The sequence below is a fragment of the Hyla sarda genome, chromosome 4, assembly GCF_029499605.1.
Source record: "Hyla sarda isolate aHylSar1 chromosome 4, aHylSar1.hap1, whole genome shotgun sequence".
NCBI lineage: Eukaryota > Metazoa > Chordata > Amphibia > Anura > Hylidae > Hyla > Hyla sarda.
Window position 1 is genome coordinate 342,611,754 of NC_079192.1, and position 27,466 is coordinate 342,639,219.

General features: G+C 41.9%; 1 protein-coding gene across 4 annotated transcripts in view; it reads left to right on the forward strand.

Annotated features, from left to right (window-relative positions):
* The window catches only part of KCNIP1 (potassium voltage-gated channel interacting protein 1), a 348,616-nt gene that overhangs the window by 158,610 nt on the left and 162,540 nt on the right, over nucleotides 1-27,466 (forward strand). For all 4 annotated transcript variants that reach the window (XR_008843083.1, XM_056516527.1, XM_056516525.1 and 1 more), the window contains 3 exons: nucleotides 1,409-1,478; nucleotides 22,661-22,731; nucleotides 26,126-26,233. Coding sequence is in view for 3 of the 4 variants with exons in the window: in XM_056516527.1 (XP_056372502.1) it covers nucleotides 1,409-1,478; nucleotides 22,661-22,731; nucleotides 26,126-26,233 (249 nt within the window). In the remaining variant the exon portion in view is untranslated. The remainder of the gene's footprint in view (nucleotides 1-1,408; nucleotides 1,479-22,660; nucleotides 22,732-26,125; nucleotides 26,234-27,466) is intronic.

The following is a 27,466-nucleotide window of genomic DNA, read 5'->3' on the forward strand; positions in this document are numbered from 1 at the left end:
GTTGGTTACCGGGGTAATAATTGGGGGTTAGCGGCAGCTGTTTTAAGGGCTAACACTAAGCCCAGGATTAGTAATGGATTCCATCTATTAGACAGATTCCACTACTAAGCCTGTCAAGGAATAAAAAAAAAAAAAACACAACACGTTTTAAAAAAATGTATTCCAAAAAACACTCCCCCACAAGCCCTCGTTAACCATTTTATAAACATTAAACAGATTTTTTTTTTTTTTAAACACTGGTCATCGATGCAGTCCACCGAATCCGAAGTAGTCCACAGGATATACGGATTTAAAATGAGGAAAAAAAAAAACATGAAAAATAGGTTAATACATTTTTTGTCACCCACCTGCGCATCTCCTGTGCCGCACAACTACAACTCCCAGCATGCCCTTACAATAAGGACATGCTGGGAGTTGTAGTTGTGCGGTAGGGGGCAGGTGGCAAGCTTGTCACCCGCGCTACAGAAAATCCCTGTAATTTCATATTTCAATTTGAAATTACAGCAAAGTCCGCGGCGCCGTGGTAAGAAGCCCAGTCAGACAGAACACTGCAGCTGCCCGGGACTCCCACAGCCGGGCCAAGAGATGTACAGGGGCCATCCATGCCATTCCTCAGCGTGTACCGCAGTTCGGAAGGATGGTAGGGAAGGCTCCTACACATCTCCCCGCCCGGCTGCGGGAGCCTGTAGCGTTATGTCAGCCCTTACCACTGCGCTTCAGGGATAAAATATGACGGAGCCCGGATGGCTGCAGACTGATGCTAGCCCGGGCTCCTTTTAACATATAAGGGAGCCGCAGAGTTTTTAGTCCCTACCATAAGATCAAATTTCCCGCCGGGTCCCGTAATTGGCTGCTCGGTCCCGGACAATCACGGGACCCAGCAGGAAATATGACATTACAGTAGGGGATATAGAGACTCTACGGTGCAAAGGTATGTTAAAAGGAGCCCGGGCTGGCATCACTCTGCAGCCGCCGGGCTCCGTCTGATTCTAACCCCGCTACCCTAACTTAATGACAGGGGACGGGGACACTGCTTCCCCTTGTCATTAAGTTAGGGTAGCGGAGATAGAATCAGACGGAGCCTTAGCATCTGCATACTCATAGCTCTCTGCTGGAAATATGAAGGGTGTCGCTAATGAAGGAATTTGTTATTTCGAATGGAGTCAGAGTTCGGATTCGGTCCGATTCAAATTTTTCATGAAATTCGGAATGAATTCGACTTCATCAGATTCGATTCGCTCATCTTTAGTTGGTGCTATTTAAACAATACTAATATATATTTGAATTTGTATACTTTCTTAAAAAAAAATTGTTACTGTTTTAGGCCTCTGTTTTATACAACCTAAATATTTAGCTGTTACATATATTTGTAAACATACATTTTTTTTTTTTTTTTACATGCATATAGGAATGTCCTAGTGGAGTTGTTAATGAAGACACATTCAAGCAAATCTATTCCCAATTCTTTCCTCATGGAGGTAAGTTTTTATATTCTATACACTTCATTGAAGTTTCAATTTAATAATCATAAAAAAGTAAAAATCTGACAATTAATAATGATTATTATCATTATTCTTAACCACAACAATTTTAGCACACCAAAAACAATAGGAGATTTATCCAAGAAGTGAAATATTAAATAAATTAACAACTAACTATAAAAAAATATTTTTTACATGTGCTCCAATCTCTATTTAATTGTTTACTTATTGTACATTGAGAAGTTCACTTGAAATATACAGAAGAAACTTCAACTATAACTCTTTCTGCCTTCATCAGAGCTAACTTTGCCCTAATTAAAAAAAAGTGTTCATTTATTTCAAATATAATGGTACCTATTAACTCAAGGGAGCACCCAGAAAAGATTGGGCCATCACATTTTCAGACCTAAAATGGTGCCCTACTCTAATATGGGAAGTACATTATTTCTTAGTGAGTATCCAGAAAAAATGCATCAATGCTAATCCAGTGCTTTTTATAAAAATCCCAAAATTTGATGAAAAATGTGAAAATTTTGCATTTTTCTAACTTTGAAGCTCTCTGCTTGTAAGAAAAATGGATATCCCCCCCCAAAAAAAAATGTATTCACATATACAGTATGTCTACCTTATGTTTACTTTTGGAAGACACCAGAGGGCTTCCAAGTTCAGCAGCAATTTTTCACAAAATTTCAAAACTCACAATTTTTCAGGGACCAGTTCAGATTTGAAGTGGATTTGAAGGGTCTTCATCTTAGAAATACCCCACAAATGACCCCATTATAAAAACTGCACCCCCAAAGTATTCAAAATGACATTCAGTCAGCGTTTTAACCCTTTAGGTGTTTCACAGGAATAGCAGCAAAGTGAAGGAGAAAATTCCCAATCTTCATTTTTTATACTCGCATGATCTTGTAGACCCAATTTTTGAATTTTTACAAAGGGTAAAAGGATAAAATGTATACTTATATTTGTAGCCCAATTTCTCTCGAGTAAGCACATACCTCATATGTCTATGTAAAGTGTTGGGCGGGCGCAGTAGAGGGCTCAAAAGGGAAGGAGCGACACAAGGGGATTTTGGAGAGTACGTTATTCTGAAATGATTTTTAGGGGGCATGTTGCTCTTAGGAAGCCCCTGTGGTGCCAGAACAGCAAAAAAAAAAAAAAAAAAAACACATGGCATACCATTTTGGAAACAAGACCCTTTGAGGAACGTAACAAGGAATTAAGTGAGCCTTAATACCCCACAGGTGTTTCACGACTTTTGCATGAATGTGAATAATGTAAAAAAAATTCACAAAAATGTGTGTTTCCCCCCAAATTTAACATTTTTGCAAGGGTTAATAGCAGAAAATACCCCCCAAAATTTGTAACCTCATCTCTTCTGAGTATGGAGGTACCCCATAAGTTGACCTGAAGTGCACTACGGGCGAACTACAATGCTCAGAAGAGAAGGAGTCATATTTGGCTTTTTGAGAGAAAATTTTGCTCGGGGGCGTGTCGCATTTAGGAAGCCCCTATGGTGCAGGACAGCAAAAAAAAAAAAAACACATGGCATACCATTTTGGAAACTAGACCCCTTGAGGAACGTAACAAGGAATAAAGTGAGCCTTAATACCCCACAGGGGTTTCACGACTTTTGCATTCGTAAAAAAAAATTTAAAACATTTTTCACTAAAATGTGTTTCCCCCCCAAATTTCACATTTTTGCAAGGGTTAATAGCAGAAAATACAGCCCAAAATGTGTAACCCCATCTCTTCTGAGTATGGAGGTACCCCATAAGTTGACCTGGAGTGCACTACGGGCGAACTACAATGCTCAGAAGAGAAGGAGTCATATTTGGCTTTTTGAGAGCAAATTTTGCTCATGGGGCATTTTGCATTTAGGAAGCCCCTATGGTGCCAGGACAGCAAAAAAAAAAAATAAAAAAAATAAAACACATTATATACCATTTTGGAAACTAGACCCCTTGAGGAACGTAACAAGGGGTACAGTGAGCATTTCCCCCCCAATGGTGTCTGTCAGATCTTTGGAACAGTGGGCTGTACAAAATTTTTAATTTGCACATCCCACTGTTCCAAAGATCTGTCAGACACCAGTGGGGTGTAAATTCTCACTGCACCCCTCATTACATTCCGTGGGGGGTGTAGTTTCCGAAATGGGGTCACATGTGTTTTTTTTTTTTTTGCCTTTGTCAAAACCGCTGTAACAATCAGCCACCCCTGTGCAAATCACCTCAAATGTACATGGTGCACTCTCCCTTCTGGGCCTTGTTGTGCGCCCCCAGAGCACTTTGCGCCCACATATGGGGTATCTCCGTAGTCGGGAGAAATTGCATTACAAATTTTGGGGGTCTTTTTTCCCCTTTTACCTCTTGTCAAAATGAAAAGTATGGGGCAACACCAGCATGATAGTGTAAAAAATTTATTTTTTTACACTAACATGCTGGTGTAGACCCCAATTTCACCTTTTCATAAGGGGTGAAAGGAGAAAAAGATCCCCCAAAATTTGCTAGGCAATTTCTCCCGAGTACAGCGATACCCCATATGTGGCCCTAAACTGTTGCCTTGAAATACGACATGGCTCCAAAGTGAGAGCGCCATGTGCATTTGAGGCCTGAATTAGAGATTTGCATAGGGGTGGACATAGGGGTATTCTACGCCAGTGATTCCCAAACAGGGTGCCTCCAGCTGTTGCAAAACTCCCAGCATGCTTGGACAGTCAACGGCTGTCCGGCAACACTGGGAGTTGTTGTTTTGTAACAGCTGGAGGCTCCATTTTGGAAACAGTGGCGTACCAGACGTTTTTCATTTTTATTGGGGAGGGGAGGGGGGCTGTGTAGGGGTATGTGTGTATGTAGTGTTTTTTACTTTTTAATTTATTTTGTGTTAATGTAGTGTAGTGTAGTGTTTTTAGGGTACAGTCACACGGGCGGGGGATTACAGTGAGTTTCCCGCTGCCGCACAAAATTTGCTGCATCGCAAACTTGCAGCCTGATACTCACTGTAAGCCCTCCAGCTGTTGCAAAACTACAACTCCCAGCATGCACGATCTATCAGTGCATGCTGGTAGTTATAGTTTTGCAACAGCTGGAGGCACATGGGTTGGGAAACACACAATGTTTCCCAACCAGTGTGCCTCCAGTTGTTGCAAAACCACAACTCCCAGCATGCCCAGACAGCCGAAGGGCATATTGGGAGTAGTGGTTACGCAACAGCTGGAGGAGAACAGTTTGGGGACCACTGTGTAGTAGTGTCCAAGCTGTAGCCCTCCAGATGTTGCAAAACTACAACTCCCAGTATGCCAAAACTGTCCAGGCCTGCTGGGAGTTGTAGTTCTGCAACATCTGAAGGGCCAGATGTTACAGATCTTCAACTCCCAGCATGCCTGGACAGTAAGGGCATGCTGAGGATGTGTGGTTTTGTAACATCTGGAAGGGCACAGTGGTCTCCAAACTGTGGACCTCCAGATGTTGCAAAAATGCAACTCCCAGCATGCCCAGATGCCAAGGGCTGTCTGGGCATGCTGGGAGTTGTAGTATACAGGGTCCCATTACAGCAATGCATGTCGCTTTTGCGGCGACGTGCATTGCTGTAAAGGGCCCGACCGCGGCTGAAGAGGAACTCACCTGACGCCGCCGCCGCCGTCTTCATCGCCGGGATCCGGGTCTTCAGTGACGAGGTAAGTACCGGGGCCGGTCCCCAGCACTCCCCCGTCCCCCGGTCTTCCTCCCGTTCTCTTCGGACTTCCAAGGGCCGGGCAGGGCAGGAGGAAGTAACCGCCCCCCCCCCCCCTGCGATTGGTCGGTTAGCTAACCGACGGATCGCAGGGGATAGGAGGAGGTGGCAGGCTTGCCACCTCGCTCCTGGCCTCCAGCATAGTCCTGGCTGTCTGTGACTACCGGGATCATGCAAAATTACCGGGTGGTCGGGTCCCAGAGACCCGATCAGCCCCGTATCGCCGCAGATCGCAGGGGTGATTTCCCTAGTGATTTGCGGCGATCGCCGACATGGGGGGGCCTACATGGCCCCCCTCGGCGTTTGCCCTGGATGTCAGCTGAAGCATTTCAGGAGGCATCCGCTTCCGATCTCTGCCTGGGGCGCAGCAGAGACTGGAGAAACACCAGGACGTACTAGTACATCCTGGGTCCTTAAAGCCCAGGGTGCCAGGACGTTCTAGTACATCCTGGGTCCTTAAGGGGTTAATGGTGGAGTTTAGAGAACCTATGGCCTCAAATACCTTTGTGCACTTCACAAGTTACGTGATTAGAATAACAGTGCATCGGCAGTTGCAAAGTTGAAGGGGGTTAAATTCTCAGCTGAAGACTGACCACTAGAAACCTAGGCTGATCCTGGGGTCCGGGGTGCATACTCTCAACAAGACAATATGTAAAATGTAGCAAGAGAAGAAAGGAGACTGCACTTAACGTCCAGTGATCATATCTTTACTTGTATCTGTAAGGCATCAATACGACGTGCAGGACAGGCTGTGAAGGGTAGGAGGCAGAGGTGGTAACGGGACAGTACTGTTTCGCACGCTAAGCGTGCTTCCACTAACTGACACCTGGCGTCTCACATGCAAGCGCATGTTATGTGAGAGACACCGGAACAGGTAAGAAACAGATAGGTTCATGTGATCGCAACAGGTATGTACAAAAACAGTGTATAATATACAAAACGTTAAAAACATATCAAAATATACGTAATACAAGTTTATCTGGGACATGTAGAAGACAATAGGACATAGAAAATATGAATATTATAAAAAAGGGTTTGAATTCTTAGCGATCATTAAAACCAAGGGCTCCTGTGGCTTCAAGTCTAAGGATCCAACGTGCCTTCTTCTGTAACAATATTGTATGTCTATCTCTGCTGTCTAAAGATGGATATACTCTTTCCAATCCTGCAAACTTAAGTAAGGTGGTGTTACTATTATGAACCTCGCGCATGTGGATTATAAGATGTGTAGCTCCAATACCGGTTTTGATGGATCTCAGATGTTCATGGATGGGGACATGGATCTGGCGAATGGTCTTGCCTACGTAATAAAACCCACATGGGCATATTAGTACATAAATGACAAATGTAGTACAACACGTTATCAATTCATTCATTGTGTGTATTGTTGCCCAATTTTAGCGGTCTGCTGGCCCAGTTTTGTGAGCAAAATGAACAGCTCCTGCATGGAAAATTTCCTTTTAGGGAATATCCTGTTAACCAAGAAGAAGAAGTAGGCTTATATTAATTAGCTGTCAAATTTTTTCTAAAGGTAACCAGGTTTTTTTTTGCTGTCACGCGTTTGAGATCAGTATCTGTCCCAAGCATATACCAGTGACAATGTATCGCTCTGATCACTACTTGATTAAGATTAGAATTACTAAGGGAGAATACAAATCGCTTCTCATTCTCATTATTTTTAGATATTTTAGTTTTTTTGTAGTAATAAGTCAACTCTTTTCATTCTCCTAGCCCTATCCAAAGCAGAATCAATAACTGATAGTGGGTAATCCCTGGCTAGGAGCCAATTTTTTAGTTCTTTTGATTGGTTTTGAAAAATCTGGTTATCACTATTGATGCGTCTTAAACGCATAAATTGCAAATATGGAATTCCTTGTCTTGTATGTGCGGATGGGAGCTCTGGAAATGAAGAATAGAATTGCGTGCAATGGGTTTTCAATAGCCCATTGTCACTAATGTGTCATTAATAACCTCCAGCTTGACATCTAAAAATTCGAGTTCTGCTCCACCAAACACAGATTTGAATAACATATTTTCTTTATTAACTGTATTCGAGTATGTAACGAATCCTTGAAATTCAGTTTCTGGGCCATCCCAGACGACCAAAATGTTGTCAACAAAACGAAGGAAGAGTTTTATATACCTAATGTAGGGATTGAGATTGGAAAAGATATTGAGGCGTTCAAAAATGGTGGGAACAAGATTGGCATAGGTACAGGAGATCGGTGTGCACATTGCAGTACCGGTCTCCTGTCTATACCAAACTTCTCCCTCTTTAAACTCATTGTGTGAAAGGATAAATGAAAGGGCATCACATACAAATGAAGGGAATGCTCCAGTTTTATCGGTTTCCATAAGGAACTCTCGAATGGCTCGTACACCCGCATCCCAAGGGATGCGGGTGTACAAACTCTCGATGTTTATGGAGGCTAGTTTATAATTAGTGTGTCACTCGAAACTCTCAAGATGTATCAAAATATCTCCAGTATATTTAAGATATGAAGGTATATGTCTCAATAGTGGTTTTAATGGGATAGGTAATCGGTCGCAGAGCCAATCCCTGCAACAACTGGATGCCCAGGGGGTTGGTTCTGCGACTTATGCACCTTAGGTAAGAAATACCACTTAGCAGGTCTAGGAGAGTTGGGAAATAATTTCTCTGCGGTAATAGAAGAGATCATGCCTTGTTTGGACTGACGTCTGAGAAACGAACGTAGCTGATTCAATGTTTTTTTGAGTGGGGTCTGAGGGGAGCCGTGCATATGTAATGTTATCACCTAGCAGGCATTACTCGTTGGACATAACCACGGTACTCCCACCTTTGTCTGCCATTGAAACTTTTAAATCGGGTCTGCTAGCAAGCCAAAAGTACACGTTCCTCTCCTTTAGATAAATTGCTAATTAAATGCGGATACATCAGTGCCTTCACATCTTTACGAACGGCCTGTATGAACAGGTCTAAAGGACTGCCTGGGGAAATTGGAGTGATTACCTCCTTTAAATAAATTAGTTTTGGACTCCTGTGCAGCAAGATGTGTATCATATGATCCATTAGGACCAATACATGGAGGGTTGATTAACCAATTTACCAAAAGATCACCAAAAGGGTGATCCACTAATACCCTAAATTTATCATATATTATATCTTTATTGCAATTATAATTAAACACACAAAAAGAAAAGGATTAAAAACATCAGTGTGTCTCTCTTCCCATCTGAATTGATTGTGCTACCGCCACTTCAAAGGGTCACTAATATATCTGTGTACCTGCAGTGTGCACACAGTTGTGGGAAGGACAATCACTGATTTTAAAATCAATTTGTGGCCCCCCTCGCAAGATGTGTATCAGGAACAGATTTACCCAAATGCATATTAGAATAGTCATCAACTAAATGGCATAGATCTTGTATGACTTGTAGATTGTCCTCAGTGGCATTGCTAATAGGAGAAAAACCCAAGGGACCTATCTTGGCAGGAGAATCACCTTCTCTACGATATTGCTGCCTGCAAGTGGGACCATTTTTATAAAACATTTTAAATAGATACATTTTCCTTGTGGCTTTAAATAAGTCGATCTTGAACTGTGTGTAGTCAAAAGACTCACATAGTCTGACAGGGGAACGTCAGTGAGATTGATAATGTTTAAGGGTTCTGTGGTATTGGTCAGTCTCTCCACGAGACACCCTTTCTCTTGGTAGAGCCGACTGGGTCCTTTCCTCCCTCTGCCCCTCCGGATTTTCTTCCTAAAGGGAACTGACCAGGGACTGATGGTTATGGATTTGGGTGGTTTGTGGAGTCATCGGATTGGCTTGTATCAGAGTGAGTAGTCCAAAAGTCTGAAGTTGTTTCCACATGTTTCCCCTTCTTCTGTTATAATTGCCACGCCAGAATTGTTTATGCAGTTTTTTTGTATTCCAAGTAAAGACCTGTGAAGAGTCGTAGTCTGATTTGTCCCTTATGAATTTCTACCGGTTGGTTTCCTTGATCTCAGCTTGTAAGATAGCCATTTTATTGTCCAATTTTTTTTTTTTTTAAAAGCTGCTGCTAGAGTTGTGCTCACTCTTGTACGATATTCCGATTTCGTTTTACAAAGTTAGGCTGTGATAGCACTGTATTAGTTTTGATTTCTCTTAAGTACAATGCTAGTGAGTTTTGCAGCATGTTCTAAATGGGCTGAATTCCACTCGTGCATGAACTCTGGATCGTCGTGGAATTGGGAAGGCATTTTATATACTTGTAAGCCTCTCAGGGTGCGGGCACTGCTAGTATAAGATAGCAGGGAGTTAATTGTCAGCCAGTGAAATAATTCTGTGTTCCAAAGCTCTTACTCCCATAACTGTCAACTGATCAAGGGTGCTGCATGACAGAAATAAATCCTCTGCCTCTGCTCTGCCTGCACGTACGGTGGGTTCGGGGTCAGTGGATGATATATTAGTGTCCATATCCATGCTGTGAGAATATTCTTCCTTCCGGGCATGCTCAGGTTCAAGAAACAACAGGTATGATATGTGATTAGAAGAACGATGAACCGGCACTTGCAAAGCTGAAGGGGGTTAAATTCTCAGCTAAAGACTGACCACTAGGAACCTAGCCTGATCCTGGAGTCCGGGCTGCATACTCTCAACAAGATAATATGTGATATTCTTACAGCATGGATATGGACACTAATATACCAGCCACTGACCCCGAACCCACCATACGTGCAGGCAAAGAGGAGGCAGAGGATTTATCTCTGTCATGCAACACCCTTGATCAGCTGACAGTTATGGGAGTAAGAGTTTTGGAACACAGAATTATCTCACTTCCTGATAAAGAATGCCATCTGTTCTGGACAATTAACTCCCTGCAATCTTGTACTAGCAGTGCCCGCACCCGGCGAGGCTTACGAGTATATAAAATGTCTTCCCAATTCCACGACGATCCAGAGTTCATGCACGAGTGGAATTCAGACCATTTAGAACATGCTGCAAAACTGACAAGCATTTTACTTAAAGAGAAATCAAAACGAATACAGTACTATCACAGCCGAACTTTGTAAAATGAAAACGGAATACCAAAGAGTTCTTAGAGAGGTAAGTTCAGTAATATCTGTACCCTTGTTCACGATATTTAGAGATTCTCTGGTGTCTGGTATTGTGCCAAGGGACTGGTGCAAGGCGAATGTGGTACCAATCTTCAAGAAGGGCTCTAGGTCTTCCCCAGGAAATTATAGACCGGTAAGTTTATCGTGCATTGTGGGTAAATTGTTTGAAGGACTTATAAGGGACTACATACAGGACTACATACTAAGGATAGAAGTTGTCAAACCAATCTAATTGGCTTTCATGAAGAAGTGAGTAGAAGCCTTGATAGATATAGTGTTTCTGGATTTTGCTAAAGCGTTTGATACTGTCCCTCATAGTCGTCCGACACTTAAGTTAAGGTCTGTGGGCTTGGAAACTTTAGTTTGTAACTGGATTGAACACTGGCTCATGGATCGTACCCAGAGAGTGGTGGTCAATGATTCGTACTCTGATTAGTGGTGTACCCCAAGGTTCAGTACTGGGCCCGCTGTTGTTTAATTTATTTATCAATGATATAGAGGATGGCATTAACAGCTCTGTTTCTATCTTTGCAGACAACACCAAGCTTTGTAGTACAGTATATAGAGGATGTGTATAGGTTACAAGATGACTTGGATAGACTAAGTGTCTGGGCATCCACTGGGCAAATGAGGTGCAATGTGGATAAATGTAAAGTTATGCATCTGGGTACTAATAACATGCATGCGTCGTATGTCTTAGGGGGGTGTTAAACTTGCAGGGTCCCTGGTAGAGAAGGATCTGGGTGTACTTGTAGATCACAGACTACAAAATAGCATGCAATGTCAGGCTGCTGCTTCCAAGGTGAGCAGGATATTGTCATGTATCAAAAGAGGCATGGACTCGAGGGACAGGGACATAATACTCCCCCTTTGCAAAGCATTGGTACGGCCTCACCTGGAATATGCTGTTCAGTTTTGGGCACCAGTCCATAAAAGGGACACTGTGGAGCTGGAGAGGGTGCAGAGACGCGCGACAAAACTAACATGGGGCATGGAACATCTTAGCTATGAGGAGCGATTAAAGGAGTTACAAATGTTTAGTCTTGAGAAGAGACGTTTAACCCCTTAAGGACGCAGGACGTAAATGTACGTCCTGGTGAGGTGGTACTTAACGCACCAGGACGTACATTTACGTCCTAAGCATAACCGCGGGCATCGGAGCGATGCCCGTGTCATGCGCGGCTGATCCCGGCTGCTGATAGCAGCCAGGGACCCGCCGGCAATGGCCGACGCCCGCGATCTCGCGGGCGTCCGCCATTAACCCCTCAGGTGCCGGGATCAATACAGATCCCGGCATCTGCGGGAGTTCGCGATTAAAATGAACGATCGGATCGCCCGCAGCGCTGCTGCGGGGATCCGATCATTCATAACGCCGCACGGAGGTCCCCTCACCTTCCTCCGTCCGGCTCCCGGCGTCTCCTGCTCTGGTCTGTGATCGAGCAGACCAGAGCAGGAGATGACCGATAATACTGATCTGTTCTATGTCCTATACATAGAACAGATCAGTATTAGCAATCATGGTATTGCTATGAATAGTCCCCTATGGGGACTATTCAAGTGTAAAAAAAAATGTAAAAAAATGTAAAAGTAAAAGTAAAAAAAAAGTGAAAAATCCCCTCCCCCAATAAAAAAGTAAAACGTCCGTTTTTTCCTATTTTACCCCCAAAAAGCGTAAAAAACATTTTTTATAGACATATTTGGTATCGCCGCGTGCGTAAATGTCCGAACTATTAAAATAAAATGTTAATGATCCCGTACGGTGAACGGCGTGAACGAAAAAAAATTTAAAAAGTCCAAAATTCCTACTTTTTTAATACATTTTATTAAAAAAAAAATTATAAAAAATGTATTAAAAGTTTTTTATATACAAATGTGGTATCAAAAAAAAGTACAGATCATGGCGCAAAAAATGAGCCCCCATACCGCCGCTTATATGGAAAAATAAAAAAGTTATAGGTCATCAAAATAAAGGGATTATAAACGTACTAATTTGGTTAAAAAGTTTGTGATTTTTTTTAAGCGCAACAATAATATAAAAGTATATAATAATGGGTATCATTTTAATCGTATTGACCCTCAGAATAAAGAACACACGTCATTTTTACCAGAAATTGTACGGCGTGAAAACAAAACCTTCCAAAATTAGCAAAATTGCGTTTTTCGTTTTAATTTCCCCACAAAAATAGTGTTTTTTGGTTGCGCCATACATTTTATGATATAATGAGTGATGTCATTACAAAGGACAACTGGTCGCGCAAAAAACAAGCCCTCATACTAGTCTGTGGATGAAAATATAAAAGAGTTATGATTTTTAGAAGGCGAGGAGGAAAAAATGAAAACGTAAAAATGAAATTGTCTGAGTCCTTAAGGCCAAAATGGGCTGAGTCCTTAAGGGGTTAAGGGGGGATATGATAAATGTATATTAATGGCCCATACAAAAAATATGGAGAAAAACTGTTCCAAGTTAAACCCCCCCCAAAGGACGAGGGGGCACTCCCTCCGTCTGGTGAAGAAAAGGTTTAGTCTCAAGGGGCGACACGCCTTCTTTACCATAAGAACTGTGAATTTATGGAACAGTCTACCTCAGGAACTACTCCCAGCAGGAACGATTAATAAATTTAAAACAGGGTTAGATACATTCCTGGAACAAAATAACATTAATGCTTATTCAGAAATATAAAATTCCATCCCTTTCCCCAATATCCAACCACACCCCTACCCTTCAATTCCCTGGTTGAACTTAATGGACGTATGTCTTTTTTCGACCGTACTAACTATGTAACTATGTAATATCATACAAGAGTGAGCACAACTGTAGCAACAGCTTTTTTAAAAAAAAATTGGACAACAAAATGGCTATCTTACAAGCTGAGATCAAGGAAACCAAGCGTGAGTGATTTGTCCCTTATAAATTTCTCACGCTTGGTTTCCTTGATCTCAGCTTGTAAACGATTCCGGTGTGGCAATTATAACAGAAGAAGAGGAAACGTGGAAACAATCTTCAGACTTTTGAACTACTGACTCTGATACAAGCCAATCCGATGACTCCACAAACCGCCCAAATCCACAACCATCAGTCTCTGGTCCGTTCCCTTTAGGAAGGAAACCCGGGGGGCAGTGGGAGGAAAGGACCCAGTCGGCTCTACCAAGAGAAAGGGTGTCTCGCGAAGAGACTGACCAATACCATAGAACTCTCAAACATTATCAATCTCACCGACTTACCCTGTCAGACGAATGTATCTCCCTTCTGTCTAAGGGTTTGAATTTTGACTGTTTGAGTCTTTTGACCACACACAGTTTGAGAACGACTTATTTTAAGCCACTAGGAAAATTAATGTGTTTAAAATGTTTTTTTTTTTATAACTGTTTATATGTAGATTTTACAAGTTTACAAAATTATAAGCAAAGCAAAATAGAATAAGGTATAAAGACAAAAATTTAAATTAAAACACTAAACTCTGTAAAGCGGTAAACACATTAGAGGACAGTGAACTGTTACAAATGGATCTGGATAGGTTAGAGGTTTGGCTGGGAAGTGGCAGATGAGGTTCAACACTGATAAATGTAAGGTAATGCACATGGGGAAGAAAAATCCAGGCTGGGATTATGTATTAAATGGGAGAACACTTGGGACGACTGACATGGAAAAGGACTCAGGAGTCTTAGTTAACAGTAAATTTAGCTGTAGTGACCAGTGTCGAGCAGCTGCTGCCAAGGCTAATAAAATCATGGGATGCATCAATAGGGGCATAGATGCCCACGACATTCTACCGCTGTACAAATCACTAGTGAGACCACACATAGAATACTGTGTACAGTACTGGGCACCAGTGTACAAGAAAGATATAGTGGAGCAGGAGAGGGTTCAAAGACGGGCAACCAGAGTAATACGGGGAATGGGAGGACTACAGTACCCAGAAAGATTATCAGAATTAGGGTTATTTAGTTTAGAAAAAATAAGGCTTAGGGGAGACATATTAACTATGTATAAATATATCAGGGGACAGTACAAAGATCTCTCCCATGATCTATTTATACCCAGGACTGTATCAATAAAAAGGGGGCATCCTCTACATCTAGAGGAAAGAAGGTTTCTACACCAGCATAGAAGGGGGTTCTTTACTGTAAGAGCAGTGAGACTGTGGAATTCTCTCCAGGGGGAGGTGGTCATGGTGAACTCTGTAATAGAGTTCAAAAAGAGTCTGGAGGCATTTTTGGAGAGTAATAACATTGCTGGTTATGTATACTAGATTCATATGGACAGAAGGTTGATCCAGGGATTTATTCTGACTGCCATATTTGGAGTCGGGAAGGAATTTTTACCTCTAGTATGAGGATTTTTTACCTTCCTCTGGATCAACTCAACTCAATAGGGACTTATTAGGGTTATAGGTTGAACTTGATATACTCTGGTCTTTTTTCAACCTCATGAACTATGTTACTATGTTACTATCAATGTCATGTATACATAGCAAAGTTTGTTCCCACTTGCATTCAGCAATATCATAGAGAAGGTGATTCTCCTGCCAAGATAGGTCCCTTGGGTTTTTCTCCTATTAGCAATGCCACCAAGGTCGATCTACAAGTCATACAAGATCTATGCCATTTAGCTGATGACTATTCTAATATGCATTTGGGTACATCTGTTCCTGATATCTTGCTGCGCAGGAGACCGAAGGGGGTTCTTTACTGTAAGAGCAGTGAGACTGTGGAATTCTCTCCAGGGGGAGGTGGTCATGGTGAACTCTGTAATAGAGTTCAAAAAGAGTCTGGAGGCATTTTTGGAGAGTAATAACATTGCTGGTTATGTATACTAGATTCATATGGACACAAGGTTGATCCAGGGATTTATTCTGACTGCCATATTTGGAGTCGGGAAGGAATTTTTACCTCTAGTATGAGGATTTTTTACCTTCCTCTGGATCAACTCAACTCAATAGGGACTTATTAGGGTTATAGGTTGAACTTGATATACTCTGGTCTTTTTTCAACCTCATGAACTATGTTACTATGTTACTATCAATGTCATGTATACATAGCAAAGTTTGTTCCCACTTGCATTCAGCAATATCATAGAGAAGGTGATTCTCCTGCCAAGATAGGTCCCTTGGGTTTTTCTCCTATTAGCAATGCCACCAAGGTCGATCTACAAGTCATACAAGATCTATGCCATTTAGCTGATGACTATTCTAATATGCATTTGGGTACATCTGTTCCTGATATCTTGCTGCGCAGGAGACCGAAACTAATTTCTTTAAAGGAGGTAATCCCTCCAAGTTTTCCCCTCCGATTTCCCCGGGCAGTCCTTTAGACCTGTTCATACAGGCCGTTCGTAAAGATGTGAAGGCACTGATGTATCCGCATGTAATTTATCTAAAGAGGAACGTGCACTTAGATGGCTCGCTAGCAGACCAGATTTAAAAGTTTCACGGGCAGACAAAGGTGGGAGTAACGTAGTTATGTCCACCGAGTACTACACATCCGAAATACAATGCCTGCTAGGTGATAAAATTAGATATGCACGGTTCCCCTCAGACCCCACTCAAAAAAACATTGAATCAGCTACATTCGTTTCTCAGACGTCAGTCCGAACAAGGCATGATCTCTTCTAATACCGCAGAGGAATAATTTCCCAACTCTCCTAGACCTGCCAAGTGGTATTTCTTACGTAAGGTACGTAAGTCGCAGAGCCAACCCGAATACCTATCCCAATATATTTAATTTATCTTTATTTATTTATTTATATAGCGCCTACAGATTTCGCAGCGCTTACAATTATGGGGTACAAACAAAGACTAGTATCAGACATAAAATTACACAATAACTGTTCGAACAAGAGGTGTGGGGATATATTGAGGATATGTTGGGGATATGTTGGGGATATGTTGGGGATATGTTGGGGATATGTTGAGGATATGTCGGGGATATGTTGGGGATATGTTGGGGATATGTTGAGGCCAATCAGAGACTGTTATAGGCCTGTCTGAAGAGATGTGTTTTTAGGCCACGTTTGAAACTATGGATGTTGTTGTTGAGTCTGAGGGATTGAGGGATAGCATTCCAGAGAACCGGTGCAGCACGAGTGAAGTCTTGGGAGTGAGAAGTTCGGATTATAGAAGATGTTAGTGTGAGGTCATTAGCAGATCGGAGAGAACGTGTAGGATGGTAGACAGAGACGAGAGAGGAGATGTAGGGAGGTGCAGCATTGTGGAGAGCTTTGTGTGTGAGACTGAGGATTTTGTACTGTATTCTGGACTGAATTGGTAACCAGTGTAGTGATTGGCACAGGGAGGAGGCGTCGGTGTAGTGGCTGGAGAGGAAGATGAGTCTGGCTGCGGCATTAAGGAGGGACTGGAGAGGAGAGAGTTTGGAGAAATGGCTATTAAAAACCCCTATTGAGACACATACCTTCATGCCTTAACCCCTTAAGGACGCAGGACGTAAATGTACGTCCTGGTGAGGTGGTACTTAACGCACCAGGACGTACATTTACGTCCTGTGCATAACCGCGGGCATCGGAGCGGTGCCCGTGTCATGCGCGGCTGATCCCGGCTGCTGATCGCAGCCAGGGACCCGCCGGCAATGGCCGACGCCCGCGATCTCGCGGGCGTCCGCCATTAACCCCTCAGGTGCCGGGATCAATACAGATCCCGGCATCTGCGGCAGTTCGCGATTTAAATGAACGATCGGAGGTCCCCTCACCTTCCTCTGTCCGGCTCCCGGCGTCTCCTGCTCTGGTCTGTGATCGAGCAGACCAGAGCAGAAGATCGCCGATAACACTGATCTGTTCTATGTCCTATACATAGAACAGATCTGTATTAGCAATCATGGTATTGCTATGAATAGTCCCCTATGGGGACTATTCAAGTGTAAACAAAAATGTAAAAAAATGTAAAAGTAAAAGTAAAAAAAAAGTTAAAAATCCCCTCCCCCAATAAAAAAGTAAAACGTCCGTTTTTTCCTATTTTACCCCCAAAAAGCGTAAAAATTTTTTTTATAGACATATTTGGTATCGCCGCGTGTGTAAATGTCCGAACTATTAAAATAAAATGTTAATGATCCCGTACGGTGAACGGCGTGAACGAAAAAAAAAAAGTCCAAAATTCCTACTTTTTTAATACATTTTATAAAAAAAATTATAAAAAATGTATTAAAAGTTTTTTATATGCAAATGTAGTATCAAAAAAAAGTACAGATCATGGCGCAAAAAATGAGCCCCCATACCGCCACTTATACGGAAAAATAAAAAAGTTAGAGGTCATCAAAATAAAGGGATTATAAACGTACTAATTTGGTTAAAAAGTTTGTGATTTTTTTTAAGCGCAACAATAATATAAAAGTATATAATAATGGGTATCATTTTAATCGTATTGACCCTCAGAATAAAGAACACATGTCATTTTTACCATAAATTGTACGGCGTGAAAACAAAACCTTCCAAAATTATAAAAATTGCGTTTTAATTTCCCCACATAAATAGTGTTTTTTTGTTGCGCCATACATTTTATGATATAATGAGTGATGTCATTACAAAGGACAACTGGTCGCGCAAAAAACAAGCCCTCTTACTAGTCTGTGGATGAAAATATAAAAGAGTTATGATTTTTAGAAGGTGAGGAGGAAAAAATGAAAACGTAAAAATTAAATTGTCTGAGTCCTTAAAGGAGTAGTCCAGTGGTGATTCAGTGGTGAACAACTTATCCCCTATCCTAAGGATAGGGGATAAGTTGCAGATCGTGGGGGGTCCGACCCCTGGGGCCCCCCGCGATCTCCTGTACGGAGCCCCGACAGCCCGCGGGAAGGGGGCGTGTCGACCTCCGCACGAGGCGGCGGCCGACACGCCCCCTCAATACAACTCTATGGCAGAGCCGAAGCGCTACCTTCGGCAATCTCCGGCTCTGCCATAGAGATGTATTGAGGGGGCGTGTCGGCCGCCGCCTCGTGCGGAGGTCGACACCCACTATCTGGCCGGAGAGCCGGGGCCCCGTACAGAGAGATCGCAGGGGGCCCCAGCGGTCGGACCCCCCGCGATCTCAAACTTATCCCCTATCCTTAGGATAGGGGATAAGTTTTTCACCACTGGACTACCCCTTTAAGGCCAAAATGGGCTGAGTCCTTAAGGGGTTAAAGGGGTACTCCGGTAAAAAACTTTTTTTTTAAATCAACTGGTGCCAGAAAGTTAAACAGATTTGCAAATTACTTCTATTAAAAAATCTTAATCATTCCTGTACTTATTAGCTGCTGAAAACTACAGTGGAAATAAGTTTCCGTTTGAAACACAGAGCTGTCTGCTGACATCATGAGCACAGTGCTCTCTGCTGACATCTCTGTCCATTTTAGGAACTGCCCAGCGTAAAAGGAAATCCCCATAGCAAACATATGCTGTTCTGAACAGTTCCTAAAATGGACAGAGATGTCAGCAGAGAGCACTGTGCTCATGATGTCAGCAGACAACTCTGTATTTCAAAAAGAAAAGAATTTCCATTGTAGTATTCAGCAGTTAAAAAGTACAGGAAGGATTAAGATTTTTTAATAGAAGTAATTTAAAAATCTGTTTAACTTTCTGGCACCAGTTGATTTAAAAAAAAAGTTTTTCACCGGAGTACCCCTTTAAAGAGACTGGGGATATTTTGATACATCTTGAGAGTTTCAAGTGGCATACTACTTATAAACTAGCCTCCATAGACATTGAGAGTTTGTACACCTGTATCCCTTGGGATGTGGGTGTACGAGCTATTCAAGAGCCCTTTCATTTATCCTTTCACTCAATGAGTTTAAAGAGGGAGAAGATTGGCATAGACAGAGACCGATACTGCGATGGGTATTTCGGTCTCCTGTACCTATGCCAATCTTGTCCTCGCCATTTTTGAACGCCGCTGTATCTTTTCCAATCTCAACCCCTACGTTAGGTATATAAAACTCGTCCTTCATTTCGTTGACAACATTTTGGTCGTCTGGAATGGCCCAGAAACTGAATTCCAAGGATTCGTTACATACTTGAATACAGTTAACAAGAAAAATATGTTATTCACATCTGTGTTTGCTGGAGCGGAACTTGAATTTTTAGATGTGAAGCTGAAGGTTATTAATGACACATTAGTGACAATGGGCTATCAAAAACCCATTGCAGGCAATTCTATTCTTCATTTCCAGAGCTCCCATCTGCCACACACAAAATAAGGAATTCCATATTCGCAATTTTTGGGTTTAAGACGCATCAATAGTGATAACCAGATTTTTGAAAACCAAGCAAAAGAACTAAAAAATCATCTCCTAACCAGGGATTACCCACTATCAGTTCTTGGATAGGGCTAGGAGAATGAAAAGAGTTGACTTATTACTACAAAAGAAAAAATCGAAAAACAATGAGAATGAGAAGCGATTTGTTTTCTCCCTTAGTATCCCTAATCTTAGTCAAGTAGTGACGAGAGCGATACATTGTCACTTGTACATGCTTGGGACAGATACGGATCTCAAACATGTGAAAAAAAACCTGGTTACCTTTAGAAAGAATGTTACCATAGGCCTCAAAAATTTGACAGCTAATTAACAAAAACCTACTTCTTCCTCTTGGTTAACAGGATATTCCCTAAAAGGAAATTTTCCATGCAGGAGCTGTTAATTTTGTTCACAAAACTGGGCAAGCCTACAGCTAAAATTGGGCAACAATACACACATAGTGAATGAATTGATAATGTTTCGTACTACATTTGTCATTTATGTACTAATATGCCCATGTGGGATTTATTACGTAGGCAAGACAATATGCCAGCTCCATGTCCGCATCCGTGAACATCTGAGATCCATCAGAACCGGTATTGGAGCTACACGTCTTATATACCACATGCGCAAGGTTCATAATAGTAACACCACCTTACTTAAGGTTGCAGGATTGGAAAGAGTATATCCATCTTTAGACGGCAGAGATAGACATACAATATTGTTACAGAAGGAGGCACGTTGGATCATTAGACTTGATGCCACAGGAGCCTTTGGTTTTAATGACCGCTATGAATTCAGACCCTTTTTATAATATTCATATTTTATATATCCAATTGTCTTCTACATGCCCCAGATATACTTGGAAAATGTATATTTTGAAATGTTTTTAAAGTTTTGTATAATCTATACACTATTTTTGTACATACCTGTTGCGATCACATGACCTATCACATGACCCTATCTTGCGCATAGTGAGACACCAGGTGTCGGCTAGTGGAAGCACGCTTAGGGTGCGAAACAGTATTGTCCCATTACCACCTCTGCCTCCTTCCCTTTGTTGCCTGTCCTGCACATTGTATTGATGCCTTACAGATACAAGTAAATATATGATCATTGATATGAGTGCAGTCTCCTTTCTTCTCTTGCTACACTTCACTAGTTACCACACTGATCACACCATTAGGGTAGCTAGAAACCACAGGGCCCCCTAACCCCCCCCCCCCCTCCCTCTTTCCCAAGGGCTGGACTGGGACCAAAAATAGGCTGAGGCATTTCAGAATAAGCAGACTTTATTTTTGGTGGGGGTCCGACTGCTGGGACCCCCACCGATCACTTTGGTTCAATTGGCTCTCCAGCTGTTGCAAAGCTACAACTCCCATCATGTCTGGAGAGCATCAGGCATTATGTGAATTGTAGTTTTGTAACAGCTGGAGAGCCACAGATTGGGTACAGTTTCACCCATGATCACTGCAGAACTTACAAGTGACTACAGTAGTGATGGGACAGTCAGGCAGAATACATAATATCAGTGACTTAAGTTAAGTATTCTCTGTTGTCTTTCCTTTCTTCTTCATCTGTTCCAGACACCATGTCTTCATTCAGCTACATCTTCTCTGCAGAGTCTGACGCCCGCATATCACTGGTACTTCACTTTGTCAGCAGATCTTCATCTTCTATTAATACAATACTGCCCCCCTCTACAGACCCCTAAGTACTCTCCACACTTCTCTGCCCCCCTCCCCAGACCCCTAAGTCCTGCTTTAGGCTCCTCTGCCCCCCTTAACAGACCCCTAAGTCCTCTCTAGGCTCCTCTGCCTCCTCCCCAGGCTTCTCTGCCTCCCTCCACAAACCCCTAAGTCCATTCTAGGTTCTTCTTCCCCCTCCCAGACTCTCCTGCAGTCCTGCTCCAGAAGGTTGTCAGAACATAATAGGAGTTGTAGTTGTGCCACAGCTGGAGAGCAACAGATTGGAGAACAGCAGTCTTAACCAATATTCTGCAACCCATCTGTGGTGTATTTTAGTTTTAAGATGCCCTAGGCTGACCCTTACCACAATGCCCTCTGTCCCCCACCCCTCTGCATTGATGTACAGTATATGTATGTATGTATTATAGATGTGTATATGACTGGAGTATGTATGATGGATGTGTGTATGATAAATGTCTGTATGTATGATAGATGTGTATGATAAATGTGTGTATGGTATGATAAAAGTGTGTATGTATGATGGATGAATGTATGATAGATGTGTATATGCATGATAGACGTTTGTATGATAGATGTGTGTATGTATAATGGATATGTGTATGTATGATAGATGTATGTACGATAGATGAGTGTATGTATGATAGATGCATGATCTATCATACATACACACATCTATCATATATACATACAGCTATCATACACATCTATCATACATACACACATTTATCTTACACATCTGTCATAAATACACATCTATCATACATACACACATCTATCATACCTGCACATCTATCATACATATACACATCTATCATACATACACACATCTATTATACATGTATTTATCAAACATTTCTTGTGAATACACACATCTATTATACATGCATCTATCATACACACATCTGTCATACATGCATCTATCATATACACATCTATCATACATACACACATCATACATACATACATAGATATACACACCTTCTTCTAATCCTTGGTTTTCTCATCACCCCCCCCCCCCCCCCCCCACACACACACACACACACACACACACACCATCCTTGGTCTCCTGAACAAGTGTATATTTAACCCTAGTGATGTGACATGGCAGGCGCGATCTAAAGAAGCGTGCAGGAGAGTGTTAAATGGATGTTACTATTGTAGACTGCTAGTTTCTGCTTTGTTTAGTTCTTTTTTAGTCTGCTTCCTTAATGAGATTTTAATGAGACCTGTATATCTATATGCATTTTCCTGACAGAATAAGAAACAAAAAATACTCCCACATGCTTTGTGTATTTTCAGGTTTTACCAGGAGGGTTATTTTAACATTGTTTTAGTTCTTATTTTTCTTCTATGCATTCTATATTAATGGTAATAAGTATTAGAGTATTTTTTTGTCTAATAACCTAACTCTTCTTGTATTTTCTATCAACAGATGCTAGCATGTATGCCCATTATCTATTTAATGCATTTGATGCAGCTCAGTCTGGATCTGTAAAATTTGAGGTAATCCACTTTCATTACAATGTGAAGTGTGAATTACATGTGTATTTTAGGTCTTTATCCATATTTTCTTAAAGGCGAAAAGCTATAATTTTACTACCTGTTGGATCCATTTATGTCTTTGACTTGAAAAACTTTATTAATGATTGCCACAAAACTGTGATTTTAGTCTTAAAGGGGTTATCCGGGAGCACTAAAGGTTATACTGTTCATTGCTCCCCAACAGCCCAATTTTAAATGGACACTGTCAGATTCAAAACCTTTTTTATGTGTTGTTACTGATGAAAATTAAAGACCTTTTTTGTAATATGGTTGTTTCAAAACTTTTGAATGTTTAATGAAGAAAAGGGCTCCTGAAAATCCCATCATAAGGGGTCCCCATACCTACTGGGACACTAACCAGTCCTGTAGCAGTCTCAGGCTTGTCCATGAGTCATGGACAAAAGATGACTTATGGACAAAGCTGCATGAGCAGACACACCAATCACCTCACACCACCACAAGGGAGGGACACACCCTCTTTCTCTGAGAGGATTTCTAACACTGTAAGCTAATGAAAGAGGTATTTTTTTTATAGTAGATATAGGTGAGACTTTGTCCAGTCTCAGCCCTCAGCCCTAATATTTCCTCATATATTGAGGTGGTGAGCTGAGACCGTGGAGCAGGTACTCTGTCAATACACGTGGGCATGGTGCCAATGTTGTGACAAAGTCATGCCACCATTAGCCAGAGCATGTGCTGCGTGTTTATGCCCACATGCGGTAATTGCAAATTAAAATATTAATTACATTTATCTTAATGGGGTTGCATTTTTTACCCAAAAATATACAAAAAATTTGTTAACCAATGTACATTGCAAATATACATATAAGGGTATTATTTACATTATATATGAAAAGTTTTTGCTAATGACAGGTACACTTTAAGGCCATAATATGCTCATCAACAAGGGGTTAATAGATTTCAGTTAAGGGTGTGTTCCCACCTGGAGTATATGCAGCGTACTTGATGCTGCGCAAAATTTGAGGCAGCAGCGGGAAATACGCTGCATATTCCTCGCTCACTATACACACAGGGCCCTATGTGTGTGGTGAGTTTTCGAGGCGGGGCCATGTGCCGGCGTGACTCCGTATCCAAAGCTCACTGCACACATAGGGCTGCTGCCGGAAAGCCCTGTGTGTTTAGTGAACGAGGAATACACAGCATATTTCCCGCTGCTGCCGCAAATTTTGGGCACCTGGTTTAAGGCCCAGAGGTTGAGGGGCCTACTCAGTTGCAAGAAAATTGGGAAGAGTTATCAAGCTGTCTCATGGCTAGATTATCTTTGTTGCCCATAACAACCAATCAAAGCTCAGTTTTATTGTACCAATATGAGCAAGCTGACCTGATTGATTGTCAACAAAGAGAATCTTACTATAAAATAGCTTGATAACCCCCCACCCCGAATTGTACTTTTAAAAAAAATTAAATTACTAGGTCTGCTATCTTTAGTGCTACTTGTATTATAATATAAAAGTGTGTTTTTTTTTGAGACATCCTCCTCACTGTGACATCCTTTTACATCATGGGGCAGAATGTATCATCAAAAAATGACATATAGTTTAATTCCTTAAGAACATTGTACAAACATTTTATTTTGCACTTTCACTTGTTCACTGGCTTTCTAAAAGCCACGACCCTTGTTTTTTGTGCCATCAATTGTACTTTGTAATGACATCACTCATTTTACCACAAAATCTACTGTGAAACCAAAGAACAATATTTGTGGGGCAAAAAATTGTTGTGCCGTAATGTTTATTTTTTACCGGTACTATTTTAGTTTTGATGAGTCTTTTTGATCGATTTTTATTCATCTTTTTCTGTTATACAAAGTGACCCAAAGTACCATATATACTCGAGTATAAGCTGACCCGAATATAAGCTGGGGCCCCTAATTTTACCCCCAAAAACCCAGGAAAAGTTATTGACTCGACTATTAGCCTAGGGTGGGAAATACGTCATCCCCCCATGTAATCATCCAGACGCCCGTCATCATCCAGACCCCTTATCATCATCCTCCCTTCATCATCACCGCCTGTCAATCCCTTCATCAGTGGTCTTCAATCTGCGGACCTCCAGATGTTGCAAAACTACAACTCCCAGCATACCCGGACAGCTATCGGCTGTCCAGGCATGCTGGGAGTTGTAGTTTTGAAACCTTTGGAGGTCCACAGGTTGAAGACCACTGCGGCCTTTGTAATCATCCCCCCCCCCCCTTCATCATCACCGCCTGTCATTCCCTTCATCAGTGGTCTTCAACCTGCGGACCTTCACATGTTGCAAAACTACATTGGGTGTTGTAATTTTGAAACCTCTGGAGGTCCGCAGGTTGAAGACCACTGTGGCCTTCGTCATCATCCAGCCCCCCCACCCGTTTTGTACTCACCTCCCCTCGGCAGGAAGTTAGGGTGAGCTGGTCCGGGCCATCTATGCTGCAGGGACCGTCTGGTGGGGATGGTTAGTCATTGCAGGCTGTCCATCTTCATCAGCGGGGCCTCTACTCCGCGCTTCGGGCCCGGAGTAGTGACATTGCCTTGACCAGGACGCACAGGGATGTTGCGCATGAACATCCCTGTGCATCGTCATCAAGGCAACGTCACTACTCCGGCACCGGGCCCAAAGAAGAAGCCCCCCCGGGGAAGATGGACAGCCCGCAACGACTAACCATCCCCACCGGACGGTCCCTGCAGCATAGATGGCCCGGACCAGTTCACCCGGAGGTGAGTACAAAATGGGGGGGGGGGGCTGGATAATGACAAAGGCCGGGCTTGCTGGGAGTTGTAGTTTTGCAACATCTGGAGGTCCGCAGGTTGAAGACGAAGGGATTGACAGGTGGAGAGTTCACTTGAGTATAAGCCGAGGGAGGCATTTTCAGCACAAAAAAATTGTGCTAAAAAACTCGTATATACGGTACACAGTTCTGGTCTTTGGTATTTTTGACCATGCAGTTTTGTTAACATTATAATTTTAATAGTTCCGACATTTACGCATGCAGTAATACCGCATATGTTAATTTGTCCTGCAATCAACTTTGATTTTGGCTTCTAAAGGGTTAATGCTGGTGATTGGCATTAATCCTGGGTCTTGGCTGCTCATAGCATCCGGGACCCACTGGATATGAACCGATGTCCTAACCGAAGGGGTTAAATCAAGTTTTTATGTTTAACATATGTTTTAAAGTGTACCTGTCTTTCACAAAACCATTTTATATAATGTAGGCATTAAGATCATATGTATATAATTTTTTTTTTTTTTTTTTAGTTTTTTTTCTTTAATAGACATTATTTTCAATACATGCTTTAGAAATGATAACTTAGTTTTCTTCATCTTCACTAGTGTATTATATTTTCTCTTGTAGGATTTTGTAGCAGCTTTGTCAGTTTTGTTAAGAGGAACAATCCATGAAAAGCTGAGGTGGACTTTCAATCTCTATGACTTAAACAAAGATGGATACATTAACAAAGAGGTATATATTATATAACATTTTTAACTTAGGGCTGCTGCCGGAAAGCCCTGTGTGTTTAGTGAAGGAGGAATAGGCAGCATATTTCCCGTTGCTGCCGCAAATTTTGGGCAGCGTGAAATACGCTGCGTATATGCCAGGTCGAAACGCACCCTTAAACTAACATACAGTCACAGTATTGACCTAAGAAAAAATCTGTTCATAGCTATAAAACATTGCAATAATCATAGGTTTAACTGTAGCACCTGTAGCACCTGGTATAAGGCACAGAGGTTGAGGGTCCTACTCAGGTGCAAGAAAATTGGGAAGAGTTATTTGTCAAACTTGAGAAATGTGAGTTTGCCGTTAACGAGGTGCAGTTTCTGGGTTTTCTGATGGATCGACAACCATGATGACAAACACTCCCTTCTAAGTGCTTGGATAGCAAGCCATTTTGCGTTGCCCTGGCTCTGCGTAAAGGCATACATTTTTATCCAAATTTCTACATTTATTTATCCTTTTTTCTTAGTTTTTATTTAGTTTTTTAGTTTTCTATGTATTTAATCCCTTCAATTGGTTGAAAATGTCATGTATGGGCATGGAAAAGTGAAGCTCTAACTCACCCACAGCCACTGTCCCTACCTATTGACTATCCACTCTAAGTGACGGATCTACAGCCATGAAAAAACAATAGGAGGCACACAAATTAACAGAGATACACTTAGACCACACACATGGTCAAATAAATGTCTAGCCGAGGTCATTACCAGGAAATAGCGGAGTGCAGGAACGCAGAGCAAGAGAAGTGTCAAGGGAAAAGCCAAAAATCAATAAACAAGCAGGCATCCAGTAAGCAGGAGGTGTCAGCTAAGGTATAATCTTTCACAGACAATGGACTAATCACTGCTCCTAGCTTACATAGGCAGGTGATTGGGGATGCACCTCCCTGAATGGTAGCAGAGCTGAGAACCACACCTAGATGACACAGGTGAGCTCCAATCAGCTTCAGCCCAACTAGAGTCATTTAACCCTTCATGTTCGGCCAGAGCAAGACATTACGGAAATAGAGCTAAATTTACCTATGAGGGTGTATGCACACATACAGTATCCTGCCCATATTTGATGCACAAGATTTGAAGTTGCAGATGTTATGCTGAAGAGTTTGTAGGTTGCAGCTTTGGCGTCAAAAGAATGGATATTTGTTCACTGTCGCTTTTAGTTATTGCATTTATAGCAGCGTCAGTAAATTTAGGAATC